Here is a 23,683-nt window from a genome sequence, read left to right as displayed (position 1 = left end):
AGCAGCTTAGCTGCCAGTACAGCAGCACATTTGTTAAAACAATTTTACCATTTTTAAAAAGCTTTTTGAAGGAATAATTCTTACTTGTAAATATGCTGTTGCTGATAATCAGGTAAAGTTCTAATGTCACCTCTAGCTGTGATTGTTTAATTAACAAGTACAGATTATGGTGCATCATTCTGACTGCCTGCATTCTCCACAATGATATTTCTTACACTCTGGTCTTCTGCAGTTCAGCCAAACTTTGGAGTTTGATTTATTTTTCACATGGCAATACAAGACAGGTATTTCTGAAAATTGGGGTACAGAAAGCTACAGTATTTTTGTTACATCCAAAAATCCTACTGGCATTAAAAATGAGAACTCCTCCTAATAGAGCACAGAAAAATATAGCCATGTTTATAGGACTGTGAAACACCCATAAGAGCACAAAATGCCCTTATGGTTGCTCCAAACACCAGCATTCTCAAGCAATTACATAGAAACGTGACCAACAATAGATTTGCTATATCCAAAAAGCCCAAATTGTAGAATTATGATGAAAATAAGTCTAACTATCCAAGCACAATCCCATACCAACACTACTATTTTAATACCAGCCATGAAGTAGCATTTTTATAAGGATACCAGCCCACATTTGCAGTCATTTTGTAGATACAGAGATAACCATGTCTTCCAAAACACTTGTAGAGAAAGCAAACCTTCAGAGAGAATAGCTGACAGTCACAGGGTACAGTGTTCAGGCTCCAGAGTGAATCTGTCTTCTTTGGTGACAAAATCCAAGTTTAACCTATTACCACGGAGCTTGCTGCAGTCTTTGCCGGAAAAATCTGAAATTGTGCAGCCCCACTGTCTCACTATCCGAGACAGGGTGCAAATGCTGCCTTGGGTACAGCAAGCTCACTTAACCCACTGCCCTACATGGTCAGTACTTTCTCCATTTTCTTATGGACTTTAAAATGTCTAATAAAAATATTTTACTTAATGTTTCCTCATATATAGGTCTCAAAGCATACATAATGGGAAACAGATGACATGAGCACATACAAGCAGGCTCATTTTGTATATATGAGAAGTAGCTTTCAGAAAAGAGATTGAATTCTTGTGAGCGGGATTGGTTTAATTACACCACTACTTTGATCCTGTTCACAATTCCAGTGTGAATTTCGGCAAAACTTAACTGAAATGTACAATTACAGACAAAATTAAAATAAGAAAGGGTATTTCACGACTCAGGGCTGCAATAGAACATCTCTAGCAAAGAAGATGCTATTAGACAGGGTGCACAGGTCATACCTGTGTACCAGCCTACCACCCTTATTTACTGCAAAGTCCACATAGTGCATATTCTGGTCATGTAAACAAGTCCCTTAGGAAACAAGAGTGCACAAGGAACAAAACATATAACAGCATAATAATAATGTTTTACATGTGTTACATTTGTCACCATATTAAGCATTTTTAAGGAATTTTGTGTAGAGTAGTGCTTTTTACCACTACTCTACACTGGATTTCACTTCCACTAGTAAATAAATGTGTTGCAGCAGTAGCACAGCAATGCTCACACCCCCAGCCACCACTCCTTGCTGTTAAGGGCATCAGACAAACACCAGGTTAATGCCTGCTGCACTCCCTTTGGTGGGCTGCTGAACCTGAGGGTAGCTGCAAATGACACTGATGAATTCCAATCACGTGCTACACGTGTGTGATGGCAAATTCTCACCCATGATCCTATTTCCCTTTCAAACAAGGAGCAGTGCAAAATCAGGGCACATGGATGAGCAGCACAGAGGCAGCAGTTTGGAGCCCACAGGTCTGTTCATCCTGAAAGTTGCTCAAGTGTAGTAACTTGTAACTTCCACTGAAGAATTTACACACTAGACAATACTGTCTTCTAAGGAGCTGAGCCACGAACCTTTCAGTTCATCACCTGCTGCTGTTTGCATTTAAATACACAGCATATAGCACTTCCTTCTGTGGAACACACAGATACATTTACCTGTCAGCCTAGTACTGCTATTCCTAATTTTGAGCTTTAACAGTAGGGGATCAAAGTTCACCCTGAATTCAGGACTGACTTAAGTCTGTAGAGGACTCAAACCACCCATTCTGAATTCCATCTGTGCACAGCACAGTGCAAGCAGAACATGACAAAAGGAAACTGTATACACCCATACCTTTTTGCCTTCTGCCATTGGCAACCAGTCAGTTATCCACACAGTGCTCCTCAGGAGGAAGAGGAGCAGCTTTCTGGAGGTGTGCAAAGACACTTCTCTGAACAGGACTGCCATTAGCACTCCATTTGAAGCCCCAGCCAAGGACACCATGCCCATTAGCCGGGGAGGGGACGGCAGCCCGGGCTGTGACGCCTGGCAGCGGCAGCAGGGAGCAGCGATGTGGCACCAGCCTGAGCTCCAGCACTGCCTCTGCACCTGCAGGCAGCCGGCAGTCACCGCCGCAGGGATTTATGCTGGGGGCAAACCACTGTCCTGCTGAGCTGACCCTGTGGGAACGCATGCAGGGCATGGAACTGGGGGTTACACAGCATGGCTGCAAAAACGCTGTTGGACCCTGCTCCCCTTCCCTCCTCAGGCATTGGCTTGCCTGGATCTTTTTACCTAAAGGGAAACCACTTTCACCTGTGAGCAAGAAACCACATTCACCTGTGAGCAAGGAAATGAGGATCAAAAAATCCCTAGAAATATCATAGGCCTGAGTTTGAAACAGTTTTCTTTTTTCTGCAGCTTTCTAAAAGCTGCTTCTTGCTTATACTCTTCATGGTTCAAACACAAACTAAAAACCCTGGTGCTTTGTATTTATATACTGGCAGTAAACCCCAAAATCTGGGCAGGCTTTATTGCTATCTCTGCCTCTCATATAGCTACTTTAAAGTTGTGCTGAATATTAAGTATCATAATTTGGAAGCACAGAAGAAATAACATCTGTTGTAACCTGAAATACCAAAAGTAGGCCTTTTCATTCCATGCCAGTCAGGAAACTAATAACATATGTGCAGAATGCATTTCATATATGGCAGTGACATATTTGCAAAACATTCAAATTATAGTTTCCTCCTTTGACCATTTGTATTCTTGACCATTAATCCATCTGCTTCCATTCCTTCTAGTGCTATTTCCTAAGCAAATGTAAGTAACTGACCACAAACAAGTCAAAATTCAGAAATTGTAGGGATATTTCACTGGTATTCTACTGACATAGCCGAAAATCTTTTGAATCATTAAGATAGAAACAGAGTTGGTATAAATTATACACTAAACTGTTATTTCATACCTCTAGTTAAGTCCAGTACTGCAAATAATCCCATTTAAGTACATGTCCTGTGTGATACAGTGGTATCACACAGGACAAGAAAATTAAAGACAAGCATAAATATTTTCACTACCAGGATCATAGCATATGGATGCAAGTTGGAATTAGAAAGTTTATTAAATTAGTTTCTCCTGTGAGGGTTCTGGTGCCCATTAGTGCTAAGGTGAGTTGCATGGATGGGTATCCCTGTTACTTTTCTTAGGAAATAAAGAAAAAAAGCCCGCACTTTACTCTTACTTCCGTAAAACTCTTACCTCCCTAAGACTGTTTCTTTACAGATGCTATTCACTACTTCATTTTTGAGTTTTTCTAAAGATCAGAAAGTGCAATAGGCTATTATAAAACTGAGGTTTTGTTTCAGCAGATCCAAATAAGGAAATGAAGAAAATTTAATCTGAAAGTTCCGGATTTCACCAGAATTCAGCAGTCCGTGTTGGAAATAACGATTAATTTAAACAGTTTGAATAGATTCAAGAACACAAACATACTTTTAAGCTCACTAGTTTTAATTTGTTGGTGTTATAATACAAGGGGATAAAAAGATCTCAGAATCTGGATGTTATTTTAAAAAGGTCTGAGCACTACAAATTGTATAGTCATTAATGGTACTATTTTAGAGGTAAATTGTGGCTTGAAGAGCTTCTCAATTTTGATCCATCCACACAACAGAAGTAGTTACAATTAGTGTTTTGAGCCACTGACTGCTTGCTGTCATGTTGGTGCTCTGTTATGGGTTAAAAAGAGCAGAAATTGATTAATTCCAGCCAATTCTAACATTAATGTATGTGCAGAGCAATTCTGGACAGATAAACTATTTCTAGTAGATCATAATGAACAAACTTCTTAATTTATCCCAGCCAGATTAAAAAAAAAAACATATCCTTCTCAAGGGTTTGATTATTAAGAGATGTTTTGACGAAATGGGGTAGGTAATTAATTCAGCTAATGTAGTTACAGCTTTTCTGTGTAATTTCATATATAAGAGAAAAGGCATCTTCCAATTATAAAGCACAGAGAAAGCAATAATATCAGTCTGTAAGACTGATTGAGTCTCAAAGCCGCAGAATTTCCTATCAAAAGGGCCAGCAGGGACATAAAAGGCACACAGTCTCATTCATGTACTTTTCAGTGTCCATTTAACTTCCTTTTCTGTAGCCCACTCTTTCTTATAAAGTAAAAAATATTCTGCTGAACAGCTCGAAAAGAAAATGAGAGGCATTGTTAACACTTGTGGCTACAGCCCAAGCAGTAACAATGCAAGTTTCTTGGTGCATTAAAATATTCACCTCCAAGGTGCCAGCTTGGTTACTTTCTAGACTGCTCTCAGCTGTCCCTACTGACGTTACGTGCAGGGCTCCTTACTGTGATGGGGTAGGTATTTGTTTGGTGGAGGTAATTATCATCTAGGGCTAAACAGAAATCACGAGCCTGCACATCTGTCTATCTAAGATATAGCAGTAATCAGTGCTTTCAGCTTTCCTGAGGTTGCATTTGATTTTACTGATTTTAGGACATTGGGCAACAATTTTTTTTTTTGCTAGATAATAATTCCTGAAAAATTCTTGTTACATATTGTTCTCTATTGCATCTCAGTTCTGGAATCAAGGAGCATGTGGCAAAGCAAGCTACTTGAGCATTTACTCTGTGGAATGTCCAAATTCCTCAAAGAAAATGGTGAAATAAGAATTCATAGGGCATTAAATAAAAAAACTACAGCATCTCTCCCAGTGACTGCTTATAGTTGCAACTTCATAACCATTTCTTACCTTGTTCTTTCCCTTATTATTTACTTGCTATAAGCAGCATTCTCACAGATGCAAAATGCTATATATCTGTTCTGCCTCAAAAATCCATTCTGAAGTGTGCAACTGAGGTGCAAAAGGGAAGACTTTCATTATCTTGCAGTGAAATAATTAACAGTATTTTTATTTTCTGTTAAAGCCTAATTTGAAAAGAGAGCAAACTAGAAAATAACACTGATTTTTGTCAAGCCAGAGCTGACCTTCAGTCTAGCCCTCTGTTCCTAGCAGAAACAAATACAGAAATTTCAAAGGATGCTTTTTCACAATCTTATTTCCAAAAACAGAGGCAAGCTTGAGCCAGAAAGGAGTACAGCTAAAAAAACCTATCATTTATAATATTAATCATGTTAGTTAAATTAGAATTGTCTATATTTTATATTGTTAGTTGTGATAAAATCCATCTGCAGAGGGGAAGACCTTACAGTAACGTGCAAGCCAGGCGTTCAGTGATTACCATAGATTTGTTTTTCTAGATACTGCAAGAGAAGCTGGCAAAATAATCTGTACATTTAGATGCATCAAGCACTACAGTTGTGGGGGTTTTTATCCAAAGCTATGAAAAGAAAAAAAAAAATAGACTATACAAATGTACAAACTTCTAACATAAAACCTACTCCAGAAAAATGTTTTACAGTAAAGGAGCATCAGAACAAAAATTATGACAACTGCCTTTGCTAGAACGTGGAAGCACAGAGAGTTGCTTCCTGTAGGTTTGAATGACTTAAATAAATATGAAAGTACTGGTTATCTGAAGGCAAGACAAGGATATGTGTATAGGTATGTGTCGAGATAAGTCTGTGTCAAGTGAGAAGCGCAAAAGAATTGTTCAACATTGCAGAATAACTGAATAAAGTCTCTGACACTGCAGTAGCTTCTGGAAATTCCAACAGTATAATTTGTGTCCTGCATTTGGCTGAAGGAGGAAGAAATATTTTGAAGTCAATTTAATGCATGTGCCAGGTGCTTGGATTAGCAGCTCTGAAGGATGAAGTCCAAAGCACAGAGCAGCATTGCTGTCCCATATATTCTATCTCATTCTGAAGGTTATGCTTTCTTTAGAGACAAGAGTGTAATTTAATCTCCATGTTCATTCAGCTCCTGGCTCAAAGCCCATGGAATCGGAGAGAGAATATTTCACCAATTGCAGGGGGCTGTGGTGTCATCCTTCTGTCACTTGACCTGCTCCTGTGAGCTGTTTCTCTGGTGAATAATTCTGAGGGAGGTGTTCTAGGACTGAACAATTTGACTTCTTTTTCAAGACCAGGACAGCAAAGAAGTGCTGTGTCTAGACATGGATATGTATCCACTTGAAAGACCCCCAAGACATTTCTCACTTGTAACAATATTGAAAACCTACCTTTGTCTTGCGTTCTCTCAAGCCTTGTCTGAAATGTTTCCTTCTCTTCTTTCTCAGATAATGCTTCCCTTCCAACATGTTTGCTTTCTTAATGCAGGAAACAGTTCTGTATCTTTAAAAAAATTTGGATTGTCTAGTGCCATTTGTCAGGTCAGAGCACTATGTGCAGGACTGTCTCCAAACAAAGCTAAGTGTTATTAAAAAATCAAAATTTAATGTCTCGAATCAGACACAGAGGAATAACATTATTCTGGTTTTATTTTAGATTTTGCCAGTATGTCACCATGATCATTTAAATCATTTATTTTTCTAATTTAAATGAAGTGAAAAATGCAGCACATGAACAAGACTAGAAATATGTCTGTTAAGTACTAAATTAGGGGGAGAAGAAATCCAGCTTATTGAAGAATGCAGCGATTTACAAAAGAAAAACTAAAATGCAAAAGTTTTTTTCTTGGTCCTAAGCACCACCAAGTTCTTTACTGATTGGAATAATTAATGGCTCTAATATTTTCCTAAGGATAACGGGAGGAAACCACATTGTGGCTGTGACACGAATAATTGCTTTCCTACATTTACTTACTTTCTGCAGTAATAAATACACATAAGGCTCAGCTTAAGAATTTCACAATATACTTAAATTTCTGATCAAGCTGATTTGAATTAAGTCTACCATGCTAACCTTTTTCAATAGAACTTTACAATATACTATAAAACTGTTGTTTAAACAATCCTCCCCATAATTACCACCAATAAATGATACCTTTTTATTGCCATTAGAACACTCCTAGTAACTGGTTTCCAGAGATTGCTGCAGTAACCTGTACATAACTTTGTGCTATGTTGTAAGTAGTTGTATGGTTTTCTTTTTAGAATTCTGAAACTGGAAAGGTTTAAGAAAACATGCAAAATGCTGAGGATACACGTAAGTGAAATATTTAATGTCCATCATTCATAAAAGTTACATTGTTTACATAGGGTTCATTAGTATATAATAAAAATGTCATCTTAATGAAAGATTTTCTGGCAAGTCTTTTATATGTTAATTTGTTTTACATATGCTTTGGCTATACAGCTAAATAGGAATATATTTTAAAAAATCTTTCTGCAAATAGTTGCTTAACAGTTACAAAACCTCATTACTAAGAATTGGTTATTGTTACACTTGCTTGTTGGCTTGTAAAAATCATCTGTGTTTTGGACAGGGAATCTTAGGACCAACTTTATGTAGCAAATGTGCTCATTGCATAGTGACCATGTAAACAGCTCAGGGACCCACAGATTATATCCTTGTACTCTAAAGTCACTGTGTAAAGTACACACTGTACTGCTCGTGTTTTCTTATCTTGATGAAGAATTTGGGGATTGTTTTATTGTTGATGCTGATGGGAATTTCTTTTTAAAACAAGTCAGTTTTATACAAGAAGTTAAAAAATTAACACCAAAGGAAATAATTTTACACTGTGCAATAGTATTGCTACCTCATTCTTTTTGATTTTATATATATATATATATATATTTATATATATATATATATATTAGCATATTGGAACTGCACTGTACTGCTTCCTTTCAAAAGAAAAGTTTAAATTAGTTGGAACAATTAGCTATGTGTTTACATAAAGTTAACTATGTTTGCATCAAATAAAATGTTTATTAATGAAAGGTATTATACAAGAAACATCAAAGAGAAATTCATCATACAGAAATGTACACTATATGTGACAGATGGAAAAGTGCATGCAGAGTTGTCTCATTTTAAAAAAATTAATTCTGAAACAATAGTACTAAAGTTACTGGGTTTTGATTCCTATGATCTCGGATGAGTGAAAAGTTCTCCTTGAATTTACAAAAATCCATTTAACAGATATGACTAGTACACATTAGCAAGCAAGTGGAATGGATGCACTCAGATTTTATTTTACAAGTACTTGTGCTTGACAAATGTGATTTTTTTTTTAAAAAAGAAAAGGTTTCTTCGAATATGGGCTGGGTAGATTGCTGCCAGGTTGCTCTGGTTTTACACATAGGTTCTCTAAATTTGTTTTTGATACCACACAATTTGTTGAAGCCTTCAGTTCTGTTAATTAGACACCATAAAATAACGTATGTTTTGTTAACATTCAGGAAATGACATCGAGTCTTTTGTTTTTATTTTTGGCTCAATAGATTTTTAAATGTATGATTATCATAACCTAATATTGTCTTTGTCTTCACTGCAGTGGATTTCCGATCAAACTTTTCCCCTTCTTTTAATACTTTAGGGAATTTTCAAACGTCGGGATGTTTGGCTGTAATGCCCCATGATTTGTTCTCCCTGAAAGAAATCATAGTGACAATTTATTAAACTACAGAGCAACCTGGCTTTTCGGGGTCTGCAATTCTATTTTGTGCTCAATATACCTAGCATTAAATCTTGATTCATTTCATCATACTATTTAGGTTATATTTGTCATGCAATTACTTTAGCTCCTAGTTTTCTGGCTCTTTTAGAGGGCTAAGACAGGGTTTCAGTATCAAATCAGTGGGGCATTACTTTGCATGTTCAAAAAAGGAGGTTAAAAGGCTAAAATCTAAATTGTACCAGCACAGCAGTAGCATATACATTGAATATGAAGAAATTGAAAACCTAAGAAGGAACTGTACTTTAAAATATTTAAAAGGCCGTGTTTCTGTGTTTAATACCAATTGTTCATAGGTACCATAAAAGCAAAGAGACAGACGGGTACATGTAGACCTTAAATTTTAAAAAAAGAAACAAAACAAAAAACCCCAACCAAAGAAAACCCCAACAAAAACTGATGGGAAATAAAACTCCTTAGATTCAAAATGGTTTATTCACACAAATTTAATAGGATATATCACAATTGTTTGGTCCATAAATATTTAGGGGAAATAGTTTCTATACAATGCATTTATCAATAAACAAAGAAACATGGACAATTTTGCTAGACCACTTACTGTACTATAAACACGAAGCTCAATATATAAGATTATTGGATTTATCAACTATATCTGAAAGAGTGCACAACTGCTTTCTATGACATGTTTGTCCCCTCTAACAGGATACACCATAAAAAGAGTTTCAGAAATAAGAGGTAAAACAGTACAAAACTAGTGAGGTGTCAAAAGGGCTTAAAACAGTTAATTTAACAAACAACACATATATCCTGATTTTTCACAAACTTACTCCCAAGGTATATCATAAGGCACATAGTAGAACTGAGTTTTAATTAGTCTACTTAATAAAGTAGATCTCTAGTACCATATATTGTTCTGTCAAAGAACAAAATTTATAAGTATCAATATTTTTACCTGTAAAAGTGTATTAATAAAGATCTCAGCCTTACCAAGGTCTTTTGGTCTGGTTAGTGGTAAATGCCCATAAGGTAATAGAAATAGGAAAAGTCAAGATTCAATATCCGTAGAAGATGATAACCATACTTGCTAAATATATAATGGCAAACACACCTTTCTTCTATTACAGTGTTAACATCTCTTCCGTCATCTTTTTTAAAAATAAGCTACTTTTCTGTGCTAATTTTCTAAAAACCCTGAGCAAAAATTACAATAATGCACTTTAATGTGGGCAGTGAACTGTCAATATGTAACCACACATTTATACAGCCAAAAAGGACACCTTTAAAATATATTAAATAGCCACTTTGACCACCAAAAAGAGATTTGATGGTGTCTAAAAAGTGGGGTATATGTGCAAAGTTATTCTTAACAATCCACTAAAAGCAAGACATAGATCTTGACTGGTTTTTGTTCGTTTTTTTTTCTGAGACTCTCCACAATCTAATTGGTGTTCAACTACAATAAAAGGATACAAATGAACATTCACCACTGCCCAGACCATTCAGACTTTTAGCTTAAATAAAACTAAAAAAAGAAAGATCACTATTGTAAACTAAGAAATGTATTCAGATCAGCATCCACAAGGCTTCTGAGTTTATCGGCTTTGAAGTTATTCACTGCCAATTCCTGGTTTTGTGTGATTTTTGCTAACATTTTTTTCTTTTATACAAAGTTTAAAAAGTTAAAGTATATGTTAGAGATATTAATTAACTAAAGATTTTAAGTTCCTGTGTTAAACAAAGTGTCTGATACAATCTCAGGAAACATCTAAAGAAAATTCAAAATAGTAATGAATAAATTGTACTGAATTTTTTTTTCCTTAAACATCTTAATAAATTATATTTTGCTTATTTCCATTTCCCTGAAAAAAAAAAAAAAGTAGGATTTGTCAAAAGTTCATTTGAATAGTACACATGCATACACCTTTTTGAAAATTATTTTTGTGCTCCCTAAAGTAACTGGGCAACCTCTTGTTTGCTTTGGAGGTACGGCATCGAAGCCACATCGCCAACTGCAATTTTTATCTTTTTTAATTCCAAAATTTCAGAGCTGCTTGACAGACAAAAATTAAAACCCCTCCCTAGGCAGCATTTCAGATCTGTAGGACTCTCCACTTGCATTGTTACTCTGCTATTGTTACTTTAATGACATTCTTATAGGAGTGAGCTCACTCTGGAGGGTTTTTTCCAGATCTTGCCTCCTTAATGTGGGGCACAAATTTGGAGACCAACGGCCTGGTCCTGCCATCCTCACCTACACGTGCTCTCATCTCTGGGTCTCTCTCCAAGTCCTCCATCAGGAATGGCTTTCAGTGGTGGCCAAGGACGTCCCAGCTGGGTGCAGAACTGGCAGAGGAGCATTTAGCTATCCCAGTGAGACTCCCCAGTGCTCAGGAGGAGCAGCTTGTGACTACTGCATTAGTAAAGAGCACTGGTACTTCCAGTCTGATTGTTTCCATGATTACTCTAATTCACTTTGTATTTATTTTCCAACATTTAAAAATAAATAGTACAAAACTTTTGGATGCATTATGAAAATAAAATTGAATTTGGGGTTCTTAAATGCTGTAAGTGAACATACAATCCTGAAGCAGCATTCTTTTGGCTATAATTAAAATGGTTTTTATCTGGTTATCAGGGAGAATAGAATCTTCTTTTTTTGGGGGGAAACAATCAATTTTTTTCAAGGTTCTGGAAATAAGTAACATACAATTTTAAGAGGCACTTATTAAAATGATTCATCACCTTGTCTTCAGTCATTTGATAAATTTAAAGAATTTGAGTACAATTTACCAACAATAAATGTTCATATATTATAGCAACATATTACTTCAAACTCATTTGCCAGGTGGCTGCAGATGCTACACATCAAGCTGTTTATTTTCCCAAATATTTTGTGGGTTTGTTTGTTTGTTTTTTTAAAAGGCTTGAAAATAATAATAATTATAATAATAATAATTATAATAATAATAATAATTATAATGAAGAGTAAGAATTAAAAAAAAAAAGGAACTGTTAGAAAAGGTTCGTTAAGGTAGTTTGTGAGGGGCTCCCGGATTCGTGGCTGTCCAAGTTAGAGGTCACTGATGTCACTACAGTGATAGTGGGATTGGTCAGGTCTGTTAAAGTGGTCGCAGTGCCGGGTGGAGTGAGTGCGCCGCTGTCTGCTGAGGGCGGTGCCGGGAGCGAGGTGCCATCAGCTTTATCGACACCCCCATTCTCCTGCCGCAAAAGGTTCCTTCTGAATTTGGCTCTTGCGTTTTGAAACCAAACCTGCAAACCAATCCCAATGGATTTCTTTACCGATGCTTGTTTTGCTTTGTTTATTTTTGTCTTTGTTCTCGCTTTTTAAATTCATTTTTGATGTTTGATTTTGTGTGGCACATCACCTAAGTCATTCTATAGCTTTTCTTGCTACTGGTGGTACTGACTCTCTGTGTACAGGCCCAGTGCTACAGGTGCTTACAGCCCTCAGAGAGCAGCCTCGAGAAAAATCTGCTTGCTCACCCAAAGAGAGCAACTCTCTTGATGGCCACATAGTGTTTCTTGAGTTGGGTAGCTTTGAGGTCAGGACACACAAAGACTGAAGCAAAGCGTGAGTGAGCAGATTTTTGCCAAGGCTGAAAGCTTGCCTTGATTATTTGAAAAGGCTGGAGAGGAAGGAGGGGTAATTACACCGTCCCTGTCTTACAGATTGTTGATATGGGTCATCTAGTCTTTCTGTTCTGTAAGGTTCACTGGCAGTGTTTGAGGTGACATGTAATACGGACAGGAATTGCCGCTAATAGATTCTCCTTCTATCTCACTCACTGCCCTTCTTTGGCACTCTGCATGTAATACACACCTCGTTTAAACTTCACTGAGCTATCACAGACCTTATAGGGATTTTTAACATAATTTCCTAGGCTGTCCTTCACAGGGACTTTTGACTATGCAGGCCCTTAAGGAAAGCAGTCATCTAACAAGCATTGGGAGGGGGAGCCAGCTGGTCCTGGAGGATCATATTGGTCAAAGCTTACTTCAAACACATCAGGGATCTGCTTACTGAGGGGCCACATTAACTCCTTCAGAGGAGCCCAAAGGCCTCACCCATAAAATCAGTAGATTTGCCACCTCTATCCTTAGTGCAGTCACCACAGAGAGACCACCCACCCCGGGAGTTCTACTGGGTGGGTGGACTCTGAAGACATTCTCTTCATGGTGAGGATGCAGCTAATCACAAACCACAGTTTGGTGTTTGGCTGCCTCGGGGCAATAAGGCACACACACTTCTGCCACGTAACACCATACCCCCCTGCACACCCACTAGGGACACACCCAGCAGAAGTATTTCTACATACATTGCTATAGTTACATATAAGGGAAAGGCTATTCACTAGCAGGGGAAAATTCTGTCAAGCCTATCATGTGGCTTCTTACCTGCAGAACTCTCTTGGTCAGGCCTGTTTTCTGGGCAAGCTGCTTGAGGTCCTTGGCATCTGGGTTGTGGTTGATAGCAAAGTAGGACTTCATGGTACGAAGCTGGTGGTGTTTGAAGGAGGTACGCATGCGCTTTGTTTTCTGGGATGGGGGATAAGGCTGCTGGTCTCTGTCCAGGTGATCTGCCTCATTCTCATTACAACCTGTCAAATAAACAAAGTGGAAAAAGGACTTAGTGCCATGCATCATATAGGATAAATGAATCAAGGCAAAAACCTTGAGTTACAGGAGGGAAGGCGGCAAGGAAGGCAGGAAGGCAGGAAGGCAGGAAGGCAGGAAGGCAGGAAGGAAGGAAGGAAGGAAGGAAGGAAGGAAGGAAGGAAGGAAGGAAGGAAGGAAGGACTAAGATAGTACAAGGATAAGTACAGATGTGATAACTGATGAGACCAAAAGTGATCCAGAATATTGTCATTTCCTATACTTATCCTATGTCCCCCAGGCCTGTACCTACTGAGGGAAGACTTTGAAAGTTCTCTCTCCTTTGGCATTTATTTCAAACAAGTCTTTTCCCTGCGGTGATGGTTTTGCTTTGGGCACTTGAGTCATTTGAAATCTCATTCAGATTTTGAAATCTTACTCATTGAAACATTCTTAGCTTGAGAGAAGAGTTAAGGTCAAACCAGCATTTTGAATGTTCCTGAGCTTTTCCCCCAAACCACAAGCACCTATAAAAAGAGATGTACAGCAGGGAAGTTTGTTATGACAGTTCATCAAGAAAGCTGAGTTTCTCGCTGATAAAATGAATGCTTTTGGACTCTGCCTGGGAGTTTATATGAACTGCTTGAAGCCCTTCATCCATAAAACATATCCAGGAAGCAGTTGCATCAAGACTTGATTCAGACCCCCAATCCCAATCAGCAGTAGGTCTTAGCTAGTGCTGGTTTAGGATATTTCTACAGGCAAGCAGCTAGGAGCTCAAAACTTGAAGAGTTTCTCTTTTTTTCCTGATTCAGTATTTTCGAAGTGTCTATGACAGATAAGTTTGTTTCAGATTACACGTTTTTGGGTGTGAATTGTACACAAGGGTTGCAGCTCTTTGGAGATGGTGGCATCATTACTTCATATTGGAGAAAGAAATTACAGCATTAGCAAAAAGAAAAGTAAAAAGTGCATCTGTGCTTTTCTTTTCAGCTTAAACAAAAGTGTTAGCAATTTCTAGGATCTCATTTTATAAAGATAGTTCAGTCACACAGAAGAAAATTAATGGTGTCATCATAGCAGGAAATATTAATTAAAGAAGAGCTAATTAAAAATGTTTCAGAATGTCTGTAAATTAGACAGTTTCATTAGTTGCTCATTTTGATTTTTGAACTGCTTTCCAATAGTTACTGGATTATTTGCAAGGCCTAGCTGATCCCCATTCCTAATTTAGAGAAAGAGAGAGAGAAGAGAAAGAGGGAAGGCACACAATACAGAGAGACTGATGTCAGCAGTGCTGAAAACAGAGGCAAAGCAACTTGAAACCACAAGAAAATAAAAAGCTTCTTGAAGGTGTTTTCTCTTTTGAATTATAAGGCAAGTCAACATGAACAGATGCTGGTAAGACAACACTTTGACAGAAAATCAGGTGAATATTTAATTATAGCTAGCTTTCCTCCTAGTCTTGGTAAGAAGTGTATCTGTACTTTCAAACAAAGTAAGATGACACTTCTGAAAAGACCAGGAGTTGAAAGTTGCCTTAAAAACAATTTCAGACCAGATTTGGATTGTATTTACTACTTGTTTTCACAAGCAATCACACTGCCTTCAGTCAAACTGCGTGGGCTGTAACTTATGAGCTGACATAAATCAGAGTACCAGAATTCAATCCTCAGGTTTTACTTCAGAGTTGCAAATCTCTTGTTTGTGTTGTTTTCCTTGGGCCACTCAGGCTTTTAGCAGCAACACAAACTTCCTCAGGCTCCTCTGTCTTGCTTACTGCCTTTGTTTCTGTACTCTTTTGTCTTCTTTTTCTTTTTCTTTTTGTAGGTGGTCTACTTTATTTTGGTTTTTATTTTCAAGAGAAAATGAGAAGAGGGCTCCAAGTATCTTCAGACAATCCTGGTTTATACAATGATTATAGCTCACTCTGTTTTATACAGTGTTGTGTGGTTTGGCCACATCCTAGAGCAGAGTCTTAAGCTATCTCCTGGAGAACTAAGGGAAAGCACAAAGTCAGGCAAGACACTGCTCATTTCTTTGCTGCAGGATTGGAGGGTTGTTTAATTTCTGCTTTCAAAAGAGCTAGAACAGTTTGATTCTTATTGCCAAGAATTCTTTAAGTGAACTCTTCATAGTTTTTCACACACACACACACACACACACACACACACACATAATGAAATAAAGTAAATAGCTCTTTGAGGAACAGACGTGTAAAATATTTTCCTAAGGAAATCTTCTTCACCATCTCATTTCCATATCCTCTAAGCTCTAAGTCAACACAGTTTCCCTTAAAATATATATTAATTATATGATATAAGATGTAATATAGAGAAAGCCTTGAGTGTTTTAAGTACTTTTGAATAGTTTCTTCCATTTTTCACATTAATTCCAGACAGCTTGCAAGTATGAGTGATTTCTACCTCATAACATTTTGAGTTATTTATTGTTGTGTTTCCACTTTACAACTGAGGGGCTGTGAAAAAGAAATTAAACTAGCAAACAAAATGCAGAATAGGAAAGCTGTTGTAGATTCTGCAGCAGAGTCTGATTTTCCATTCTGGACCAGGGCTCAGCTGCCTTGTAACATAATGTGCACACAAATCTAAGCCAGGGCCTGCTGGATGGCTGTGAATGCACACATGCTCATGCTCAGCTGGGTGAAACTGTTGGCTCCATCGGAGTTTCGTTTTTAAAGCTCCGGGTCGTTTTCCATAATGGCTTGGCACATGGTATGGACACCGCGGCTGGGACTGTTTGGGAAGGAACTGGGCTCACTGGGGAGGTCACGGCCGCGGTGCCCCCAGCCCCGGAGTGCCCGGGTGAGGAGCTGCGGGCGCGGCTGCGGGCGCGGCGGTGTCCGGCTCGGGGCGGTGTGCGGGGCAGGGCTGTGCCCCTGCCCATGGCTGTCCCCATCCCCGCAGGGACAGGGCGGCGCACCGCCACACGGCCCGGACACCGCCGGCGGCTGCGGGGCCCGCTGCTCCCTCGGAAGGCGGCAGCCGCGCATCCGACATTGAATTCTGCGGACTGCTTGCCCTTTGTAAATGATTACGTGCAAGAGCACTTACTGAGTCACAGGGCAGAGAACGAAAAATGTGTGTAGGGAAGTGACTGCCAATTAGTTAGAGACTTTTTTTTCTCTCAAGAAGCGGTTTCATCTACTGCAACTCATTTCGTAGCTGTTCCAGATTCGCTTTCCTCCTCCTGGATTTGGGCCGCAGTGGGTCAATGGTCTGGAGCCGTTTGCACCGGATGCACGGTTTGGCTGCAAACTTTCTCGAGACCATGTGTCAACCCTGGACATAGCTAGATAATACCTATAAAAAAGAATAAAATCACGGCCCTAACAGAAGGGATTTCTCAGCCATCTACCCCGAGTCCAAAGCATCAGAGCGTTTGTTGATTTGTTTTGGTTTGTTCTTTTTTCTCTCCATTGCCCGGAGGATTCTGTGAGTTCTGAATGCAATGAGCTGTGTTTTCATAATGGGTGGTGCTTTTTCATCTGATTTGGAGTCAGTGGTACATCTTATATGGCCCATTGTTGTAAAGAAGGGAAGTTTTAAGACCAGCACGCAAAGATTATGTTAGCATTCGCAAATAATGTCTCTCTCGAGTCCTGATCTGAAGTTTAAGGGGAGCTTTATCATATCCACAACTCTTCATTTTACCATAACTTCTGATTCTAATTTTAGCGCTAAATTGTCCCTAGGATTATTTCCCTTTAGAAATCTGAGGAATAGGGTGATGCTGTGTGGACCAGGGATAGAGACCAGAGCGGAGAGCGGGCACACGGGAAATCCACCATTGGAAGCTGGGGTTGAATGAATCCTGGCTGCGCTACAGGTTCCCTTTTCTTTAGCAGCTTTCAGGATTGATTGGAAGCCGCTCCGTAGCCAGGGATTCCAATGTCATCTTCAATTAACAAGGAACAATTAGCGCAGTGATTACCCTGGCTCCAAGGTCTACGCATCAGAGGAGATGAAATCGCCTTGCAGAGCCCCCTGGTTCCCAGCTAAAGGCCGTTTCACGAGCGGCCCCAGAGGAGGTGCCGGGGGAGGGGTGGGGAGGGCAGCGGGGCGGTGGAAGGTTCCTTATGGATCTCAGTGGCAGCGGGTTGAACTTGGTGCAGGAGAGAGAGCTCCGGGCCGAGAGCGGGGCACTGTTACCGACCCGCGACTGTCGGAAGGGAGGCCCTGACCCCTCTCCCGGCTCCCCGGTGGGGCCAGCGGTCCGCAGCCCTGGGCCCGGAGCCCCCGGCTCCCTGCCCCAGCCGCGACGGCTCCATGGGGAAGCACACCTTGCATCACTCCTGCTTCCCACGGCTTTCTTTCCTCCGTTACCGTCCATGGAAGCTTAAGGTTCCCCAAAACGATTTTGGAGTCGGGAGTTTGCCAATTCGTATTTACCCTTTCTGCTTTCGTCCTTAATCTAATGAAGCTCTGCCTCAACTGCTTGGTCATACCTGAAACTCCTGTACCTCTGGCCACTAGCACTGTTTATACACAGTTTGGGTACTCAAGTGACTGGAGTTATAGAGGATATTTAATACAGGGCCACACTTGTTCCTTTCCTACTGTTGAGAGAACAGAAATCATTCTCCTTAATTACATTTGTTAGGGTTTAGTTACAGGAAACAACATTTATTCGTTGATCTCTTGTACAGTTTGATCATTTATGTGTCAGTAAAACAGAATTATTCAGCCTGAAGAATTAATCACTATAAATTCAATATATAAATTGAGTTGTATGCATACTACATTGGTGTTTTAGGAACCATATACTATAACTTTTATTCTAGTTTTTCTGATTCATTTAGTTACTCCTAATTTGAGGTTTAAGTAGTGAATATTTTTAGCTAATCAAATATAAATAATGATAACTGCATCTCTGAGATTCCAGCAGAGAAAGCTATGTGGTTTTTGTGGTTTTGGGGTTGGGTTGGGTGTTTTGGTTTTGTGGGGTTTTTTTTTTTCTTTTTTCCTTTTTTTTTTTTCTTTTTTTTTTTTTTTTTTTGTCTTTACCCTGGGAAGTGGCTAAGTTTGGGTGTTTGACATTAATAGGCAAAGACAGCCTTTGAGGAGGGCTGCTGTTAGCTTTCCTGCAAATGCTCCAACCCTCAGAGGGCTGTTTGTTTGATTTTCCAATGGTTAAGCAAGATTTGGCCTGGCTGAGTTATTCACGCACTGCCTGGCTAAGGGGAAGCCCGAGAACGCTCTGTTCGGGGGAGCGGGAGGCAGACTCGGCGTGTGTTTCCCACCTGAGTTGTAGCTGACGATGTCCACTCCCAAGGCAGGGCTCTTTCGTTTCCTGGGCCTCCCCTTCTGGACCGTGCCAGTGCCGTTGAAGTAAGGCAGGGCCAGCCCTCCGCTCTTGGCAGCCAGCTCGGTGTAGCTCAGCTGAGGGGGGTATTCTCCTTGCAAAAGGGACTCGAAGTGGGCCCTGCAGTAAACCAGGTTGTCCTTCATGCCAAAGTGATCGCCCGTGGTCAGAGTCTTGTTGCAGGTGGTGCAGGTGAAGCAGCTCAGGTGATAAACCGATTCCCTGGCTCTCATGACCATTTCCGAGGCTGAGATCCCAAGGTGGCAGCGGGCACATCTCTGCACGGAGAACCTTCTGAAGGAAACAGAAAAGTGGGCATCAACTAGAACGGCGAAGGCAGAGCTTGCCCCGGTGCCTCCCGCCTTCCCTCCCCGCCACGTGAGGGAGCCTGTCCCCGACAGGGTCGCGTCCCCCGGCCCCAGGACGGCCCGTGACACCGGCTGTGGCCCCTGGCCCGCCTGGTGTGGGGACAGCCACAGGGAACCGGCCCCGAGGTCCCAGGGGAGCGGCTCGCCCTCCCCGCCGAGCTGACCCGTTCTCCCGGGACTTTGGCGAAGGCGCTGCCGCTGCCCGTGCGCACGGGGCCAGGCGGGCCGGAGCGGGGGGAATCGGGCCCCGCTCTCCTGGCGCTCCTGTCAAGACGAGGAGAGCCGCGGGGCGCTGGCCAGCGGGACAGCTCTAACACACGGACCAGCGGGGCCCGCTCCCCGGGCCCGGCCGCGGGGCTGGGCGGGGCGGCGGGCTCCGGCCTCGGGAAAACCGGCCAGCTGCGCCCGGAGGGGAATTTCGGTCGGGTCTTTACGGAGGGAAACCGCCGAGCAGCGGGAGAGCCTTCGCCTGTTTGTGCACCGCAACACATGCTCAGTCAGCGCGGGCCCTGACGGCCCGTTCAGTTTGGAAACGTGCGAGACTTTTCTGAGGGGACTAAGGATTAAGGAATCGCTGACTGCGAAAAGCTACCTTTGAAAGCCCGTGTGGAGAAAAGAGCGTTTCTGTTCACAGTGCCTTTTGAGGGGATGTGTTTTGAACCCATGAGGACTGATTGCTGTACCTGTAGTAATCCTCCTTGCAGTAAATACTGCCGTCCTTGGCAAAGCAGGTGAGTTCTGACTCCAAAGCCAGTTTACATTCACAGCACTTAAGACACCTGAGGTGCCATTGTTTGTCAACAGCCAGCAGGTAATATCTGTCTGAGATCTTCCCTCCACAACCAGCACACAAAGCAGGCTTCTCGGGGCTCATGGGGGGCATGTTCTGCAAAACAACCACACCACAAGGGATGAGACAGGGAGAGAAAGGCAGGCAGGCAGGCCGGGCTGGGGACGGGTCCTGCGCAGGGCTCGGGGCTCGTACAAAGGCACGGCTCTCTGGGACCAAACTCCTGGCTCCCGGCGGGAAGTTTAAGGGAGAACCGGGACCATCCCCGCTAGTAAAGTGTTTACCGTGATTCACAATAAACCTCTCCTTACGATCTCGTGTCATTTCAATACGTGAAAGCAACGGATTAGGCCGCAGTAGGAAAAGCAGAGCCCATTCTTTTCTGAGGTTCTGAACTTAAAGTCTGAGGCTTCCCCGTTTTTTAGCGTTGTAATCTTAAAGCACTTCACAGGAACAGCGTTTTAAAGTAGAAAAATACCGGTTTGCTGTTCCTAAAGTTTATGGCAGAGGGTTCAGGCTTGTACTCATTCTATGGCAAATTTTCACCCGTATTTAAACGAGCCGCTACCGCGTCTCTAAAGATAGGCCTTTTAAAACAGAAGTAAGAGAAAGGAGACAGGTGGATAGTGTAAAGAGCAGCGAGTATGAACGCTCACCAGCCCGGCCAGGGCCGTGGGCAGAGCGGTGGCACGGGCTGGTTTCAGCTCGAGCCAGTATCTTTTTCTCCGTAAACTTCTGCGAGTTCCCATTGATCTGCTCCCCACGAGGAGTGCCGGTCGGGACAAAGGGAGATGGAGGGACGGCGGAGACAAAAGCTCGGCCGTGAAACTTGGGGCAGCCTTTGCTGATAAAGTTACAGGGGAAAAAAATCCCAAACATCTTGTTCTAAATGTCTCAACTGTTTTAAAGCGGTAACTCTGCATTCGTTTTTCAGTCTTTGGAAGTTGTGTTCGTCGCTCCCTTTTCTTTTTAGCGATGCAAAGGTGAGTTAAATTTACATTGCAAATCCTCATGTAACAAAGCATGAGTTTATTTAAGAGAGGGAGTAAAGGACCCTCTGTCCCAAAACCTTAAAGCAGTTTTCTAGGCCGTTACTTTGTGTGCAGAGCCTTGTGCGCGATCGGCGGAAGCCCTACAAGTTGGAGAAAGGGAGATCTCGCTTTGCACAAAGCACAGCGTGACACTCGATTTCTCCGCCATCCCTTAGTATATATCCGAAAACTTTTGTCCTTTTGACTAAGTAAAGAGGAGATGTTACTTTCTAAGCAAAGTAGTCGGCCGGCAAAACACTCAGAGAGAGCAGTGCCTCTCTATCAATCACACACTTCAAACCAAAGACAGTTACGAAAAGTAAGTAGACGCGGTTTGAGGTTTAATTTAGGAGGTGCCAGAAGCGCAGAATAAAAATAAAGCACACCTCGGGAGCTCCAGCTGCAGCTCTGCTCGCAGGGGCAGAGCGGCCGCAGGCAGCCGCGGGGGCAAAAGGCTGCTCCGCCGCAAGGGCTGAAACCCCGTCCCTGCTACGGTTTGGAACAGATTCCCCGCTAATCCAGAGAGCACACGCAGCGACATGGATTAGACAAATGTACAACCGAGCCTGGCCAGCACAGCACCCAGCGGTACGGGTGGGTTTACAGGGAGCGTCGGAAGGGATTCCGCAAGCAAGGGGTGGCAGGGAAGGGACAGAGGGAAGCAGCGTCTTTCTCTTCCCCAAAGTCAGGGTCTGTCCCGATGCGGGTCCATGCTTGCAGGGATTCCCTTGCACAGAGCGCCAGCTCCATTCTTACCGTATCTCGGCCGTTCATCTGTCCCCCTTTGGCCAGGCGGGACTCGGTCTTGGATCGCCTCTCCATCTCTTCCATGATTCCTTGGATGTGGCCTCCGGAGATCCCGTGGAAAAGCATGGCTGGGGGACGGAAAGGACAAGTATTTTCTTCTGCTCTGCACCCCACTATTTCCATATACAGACCCCAGAGTCTTTAGATCATCCAAAATGTTTACACCGAGGCGCACAGCGCAGGGAGGGAGGTTGCAAATAGGAGCTTCTCTTTGCGCAAGCACTGAGGGCTTCCTGAAGATGTGCAGAAAACAAACAAGGGGGAGAAAATGTAATAATAATTAGTTTAAAAAATAAAATAATAAAAGCTAGCTAAAGGATCTGTTACTGTTCTGGAGAGCTGGGGGCTTCTGACTGGAGAGACTTGGACCTGGGGCAGTAGAATCAGTCGGGAAAGGATATAGTTTTGAATACAAAGAAAGCAAAAAGAAGTGCTATTTTCAGCAGTCCCTGGTTGCTTTAAAGTTCCCAGTGCCTGTAGGTTGGATTTGGGACTGCTGCTTTCCGGAGCTCTGTCCAATTTGTTAAGAGACTAAAGCCAGCCCATTTTTGATAATTTAGTAGGAGGAGTTCTCTCCCTTGAGCTGCCACTGATTTTTATTCAGACAACAAAGACCTGTCATACTCCTCTCAACCCCTAGTGATGGGCAAGCAGTGACAAACATTACGGTCGGGGCTGTGGGTGGGGTGGGATTTATTACCTCCCCCAAACACGGAGTCCCGGGAGTTGGCGGCGACGGCGCCTGGCGAGGGGCAGGGTGGCCCGCTCTCCCCCCCGGGGCCCCGCTCCCCCCGGGCCGCGCCGCGGGAACCTCCGTTCGGCGGCCGCTCGGGCTGGCCCCGCCGTGCCTGGCTGCGCCGCGGGAGCGGGAGAAGGGAGAGGAGCGCCGGTGCCGGGCAGCCGAGCCGAGCCGGGCCGGAGCGGCCGCAGCGCTCCCCGCGCCCCGGGCCCGCCGAGGGGCGCTGAGGCTGGGGGGAGCCGCGGAGCAGGGGCGGCCCGGGCAGTTCGAGCGCTTCCCGGGGCGCTGCCCGCCCTGCTGCCCCGCGGTGCCCCCGCCCGTATCCGCAGCAGGATGCGGCCCCTCCGCGGGGCCGGTCCCGGCCGGCCGGGGACGCCCTAGCAGGACCTTCTCCCCTCGCCCGCTCCCCGGCCGCGGGCTGCGAGCGATCATTGTGTGCAGGGGACCAGGCGATACATTCCTTCCAGGCTAATCTCTCTGTCTGCTCTCCCTCCCCTCCATTCCCGGTTTTCCTACTTACTTTTCACACCACTCTTCCTTGCCTTTCCCTGAAACAGCTGCTGGCTGTTTCCTGACACCTCGATCCCTACTGAAGGATCTTCCTGGAGGCAGTCCTGCGCTCCCTGCTCCCTGGGGAACACTCCACACCAAACCCTAGCGCGACTAGTGAAAGAAGTACCCCAGCCCCCACTTCCTTTCCAAAGCATCCCAGAGACATCCTCAGGGGCTCCTCGAGTCACCTCTTCCATGTAACCCAAGATTCAGGCAGCAAGTTTCCTCCCCTCTCTTTCCCATAAGTAGCTAAAATTAATGTTATTTGCAGATTGAATGTTGTTACATTCCTCCGAGTGCCAGAATACAGCTCATAAAACACAATTTCACACAAAGATGAAGTCAATCAAGTGAAATAAGCCGGGATTTTTTTTCTCTGTTGGCACACTAGACCCTGGACAGCAGGGCTGCTATTTACTGTAAGTAATGTAATTAGCCCTTTTGGATGGGAATCAATGTGTTGTATATATGTGTGTATTTTAATAAGAGAGTAATAGCTATAAAACCAACGAGTCTCAAAAAGGGCTGAGGGAATCTCCCTTGAAAAGGGCAGATCCCTCCAGAAACCGTAGTCTTCTGCAGAGCACTCCCGGACTGGAAAAAAA

The 23,683-nt window shown here is 42.6% G+C and overlaps 1 protein-coding gene across 1 annotated transcript; it reads right to left on the bottom strand.

Annotated features, from left to right (window-relative positions):
• Nucleotides 1-7,403: 7,403 nt before the first annotated feature.
• LHX9 (LIM homeobox 9) lies at nt 7,404-23,332 on the bottom strand. The gene is given in 8 exon segments (XM_036388147.1): nt 7,404-12,122; nt 13,269-13,471; nt 18,730-19,085; nt 19,843-20,045; nt 21,737-21,855; nt 21,951-21,984; nt 21,986-22,020; nt 23,047-23,332. Coding segments are annotated over 8 exon segments (1,437 nt in total). The 5' UTR covers nt 23,276-23,332; the 3' UTR covers nt 7,404-11,864.
• Nucleotides 23,333-23,683: the final 351 nt, after the last annotated feature.

The sequence above is a fragment of the Molothrus ater genome, chromosome 9 (assembly GCF_012460135.2).
Source record: "Molothrus ater isolate BHLD 08-10-18 breed brown headed cowbird chromosome 9, BPBGC_Mater_1.1, whole genome shotgun sequence".
In the NCBI taxonomy this organism is placed as follows: domain Eukaryota; kingdom Metazoa; phylum Chordata; class Aves; order Passeriformes; family Icteridae; genus Molothrus; species Molothrus ater.
The sequence above is the reverse complement of the archived record's forward strand: the minus strand, read 5'-3'. Positions and strand labels throughout refer to the sequence as shown.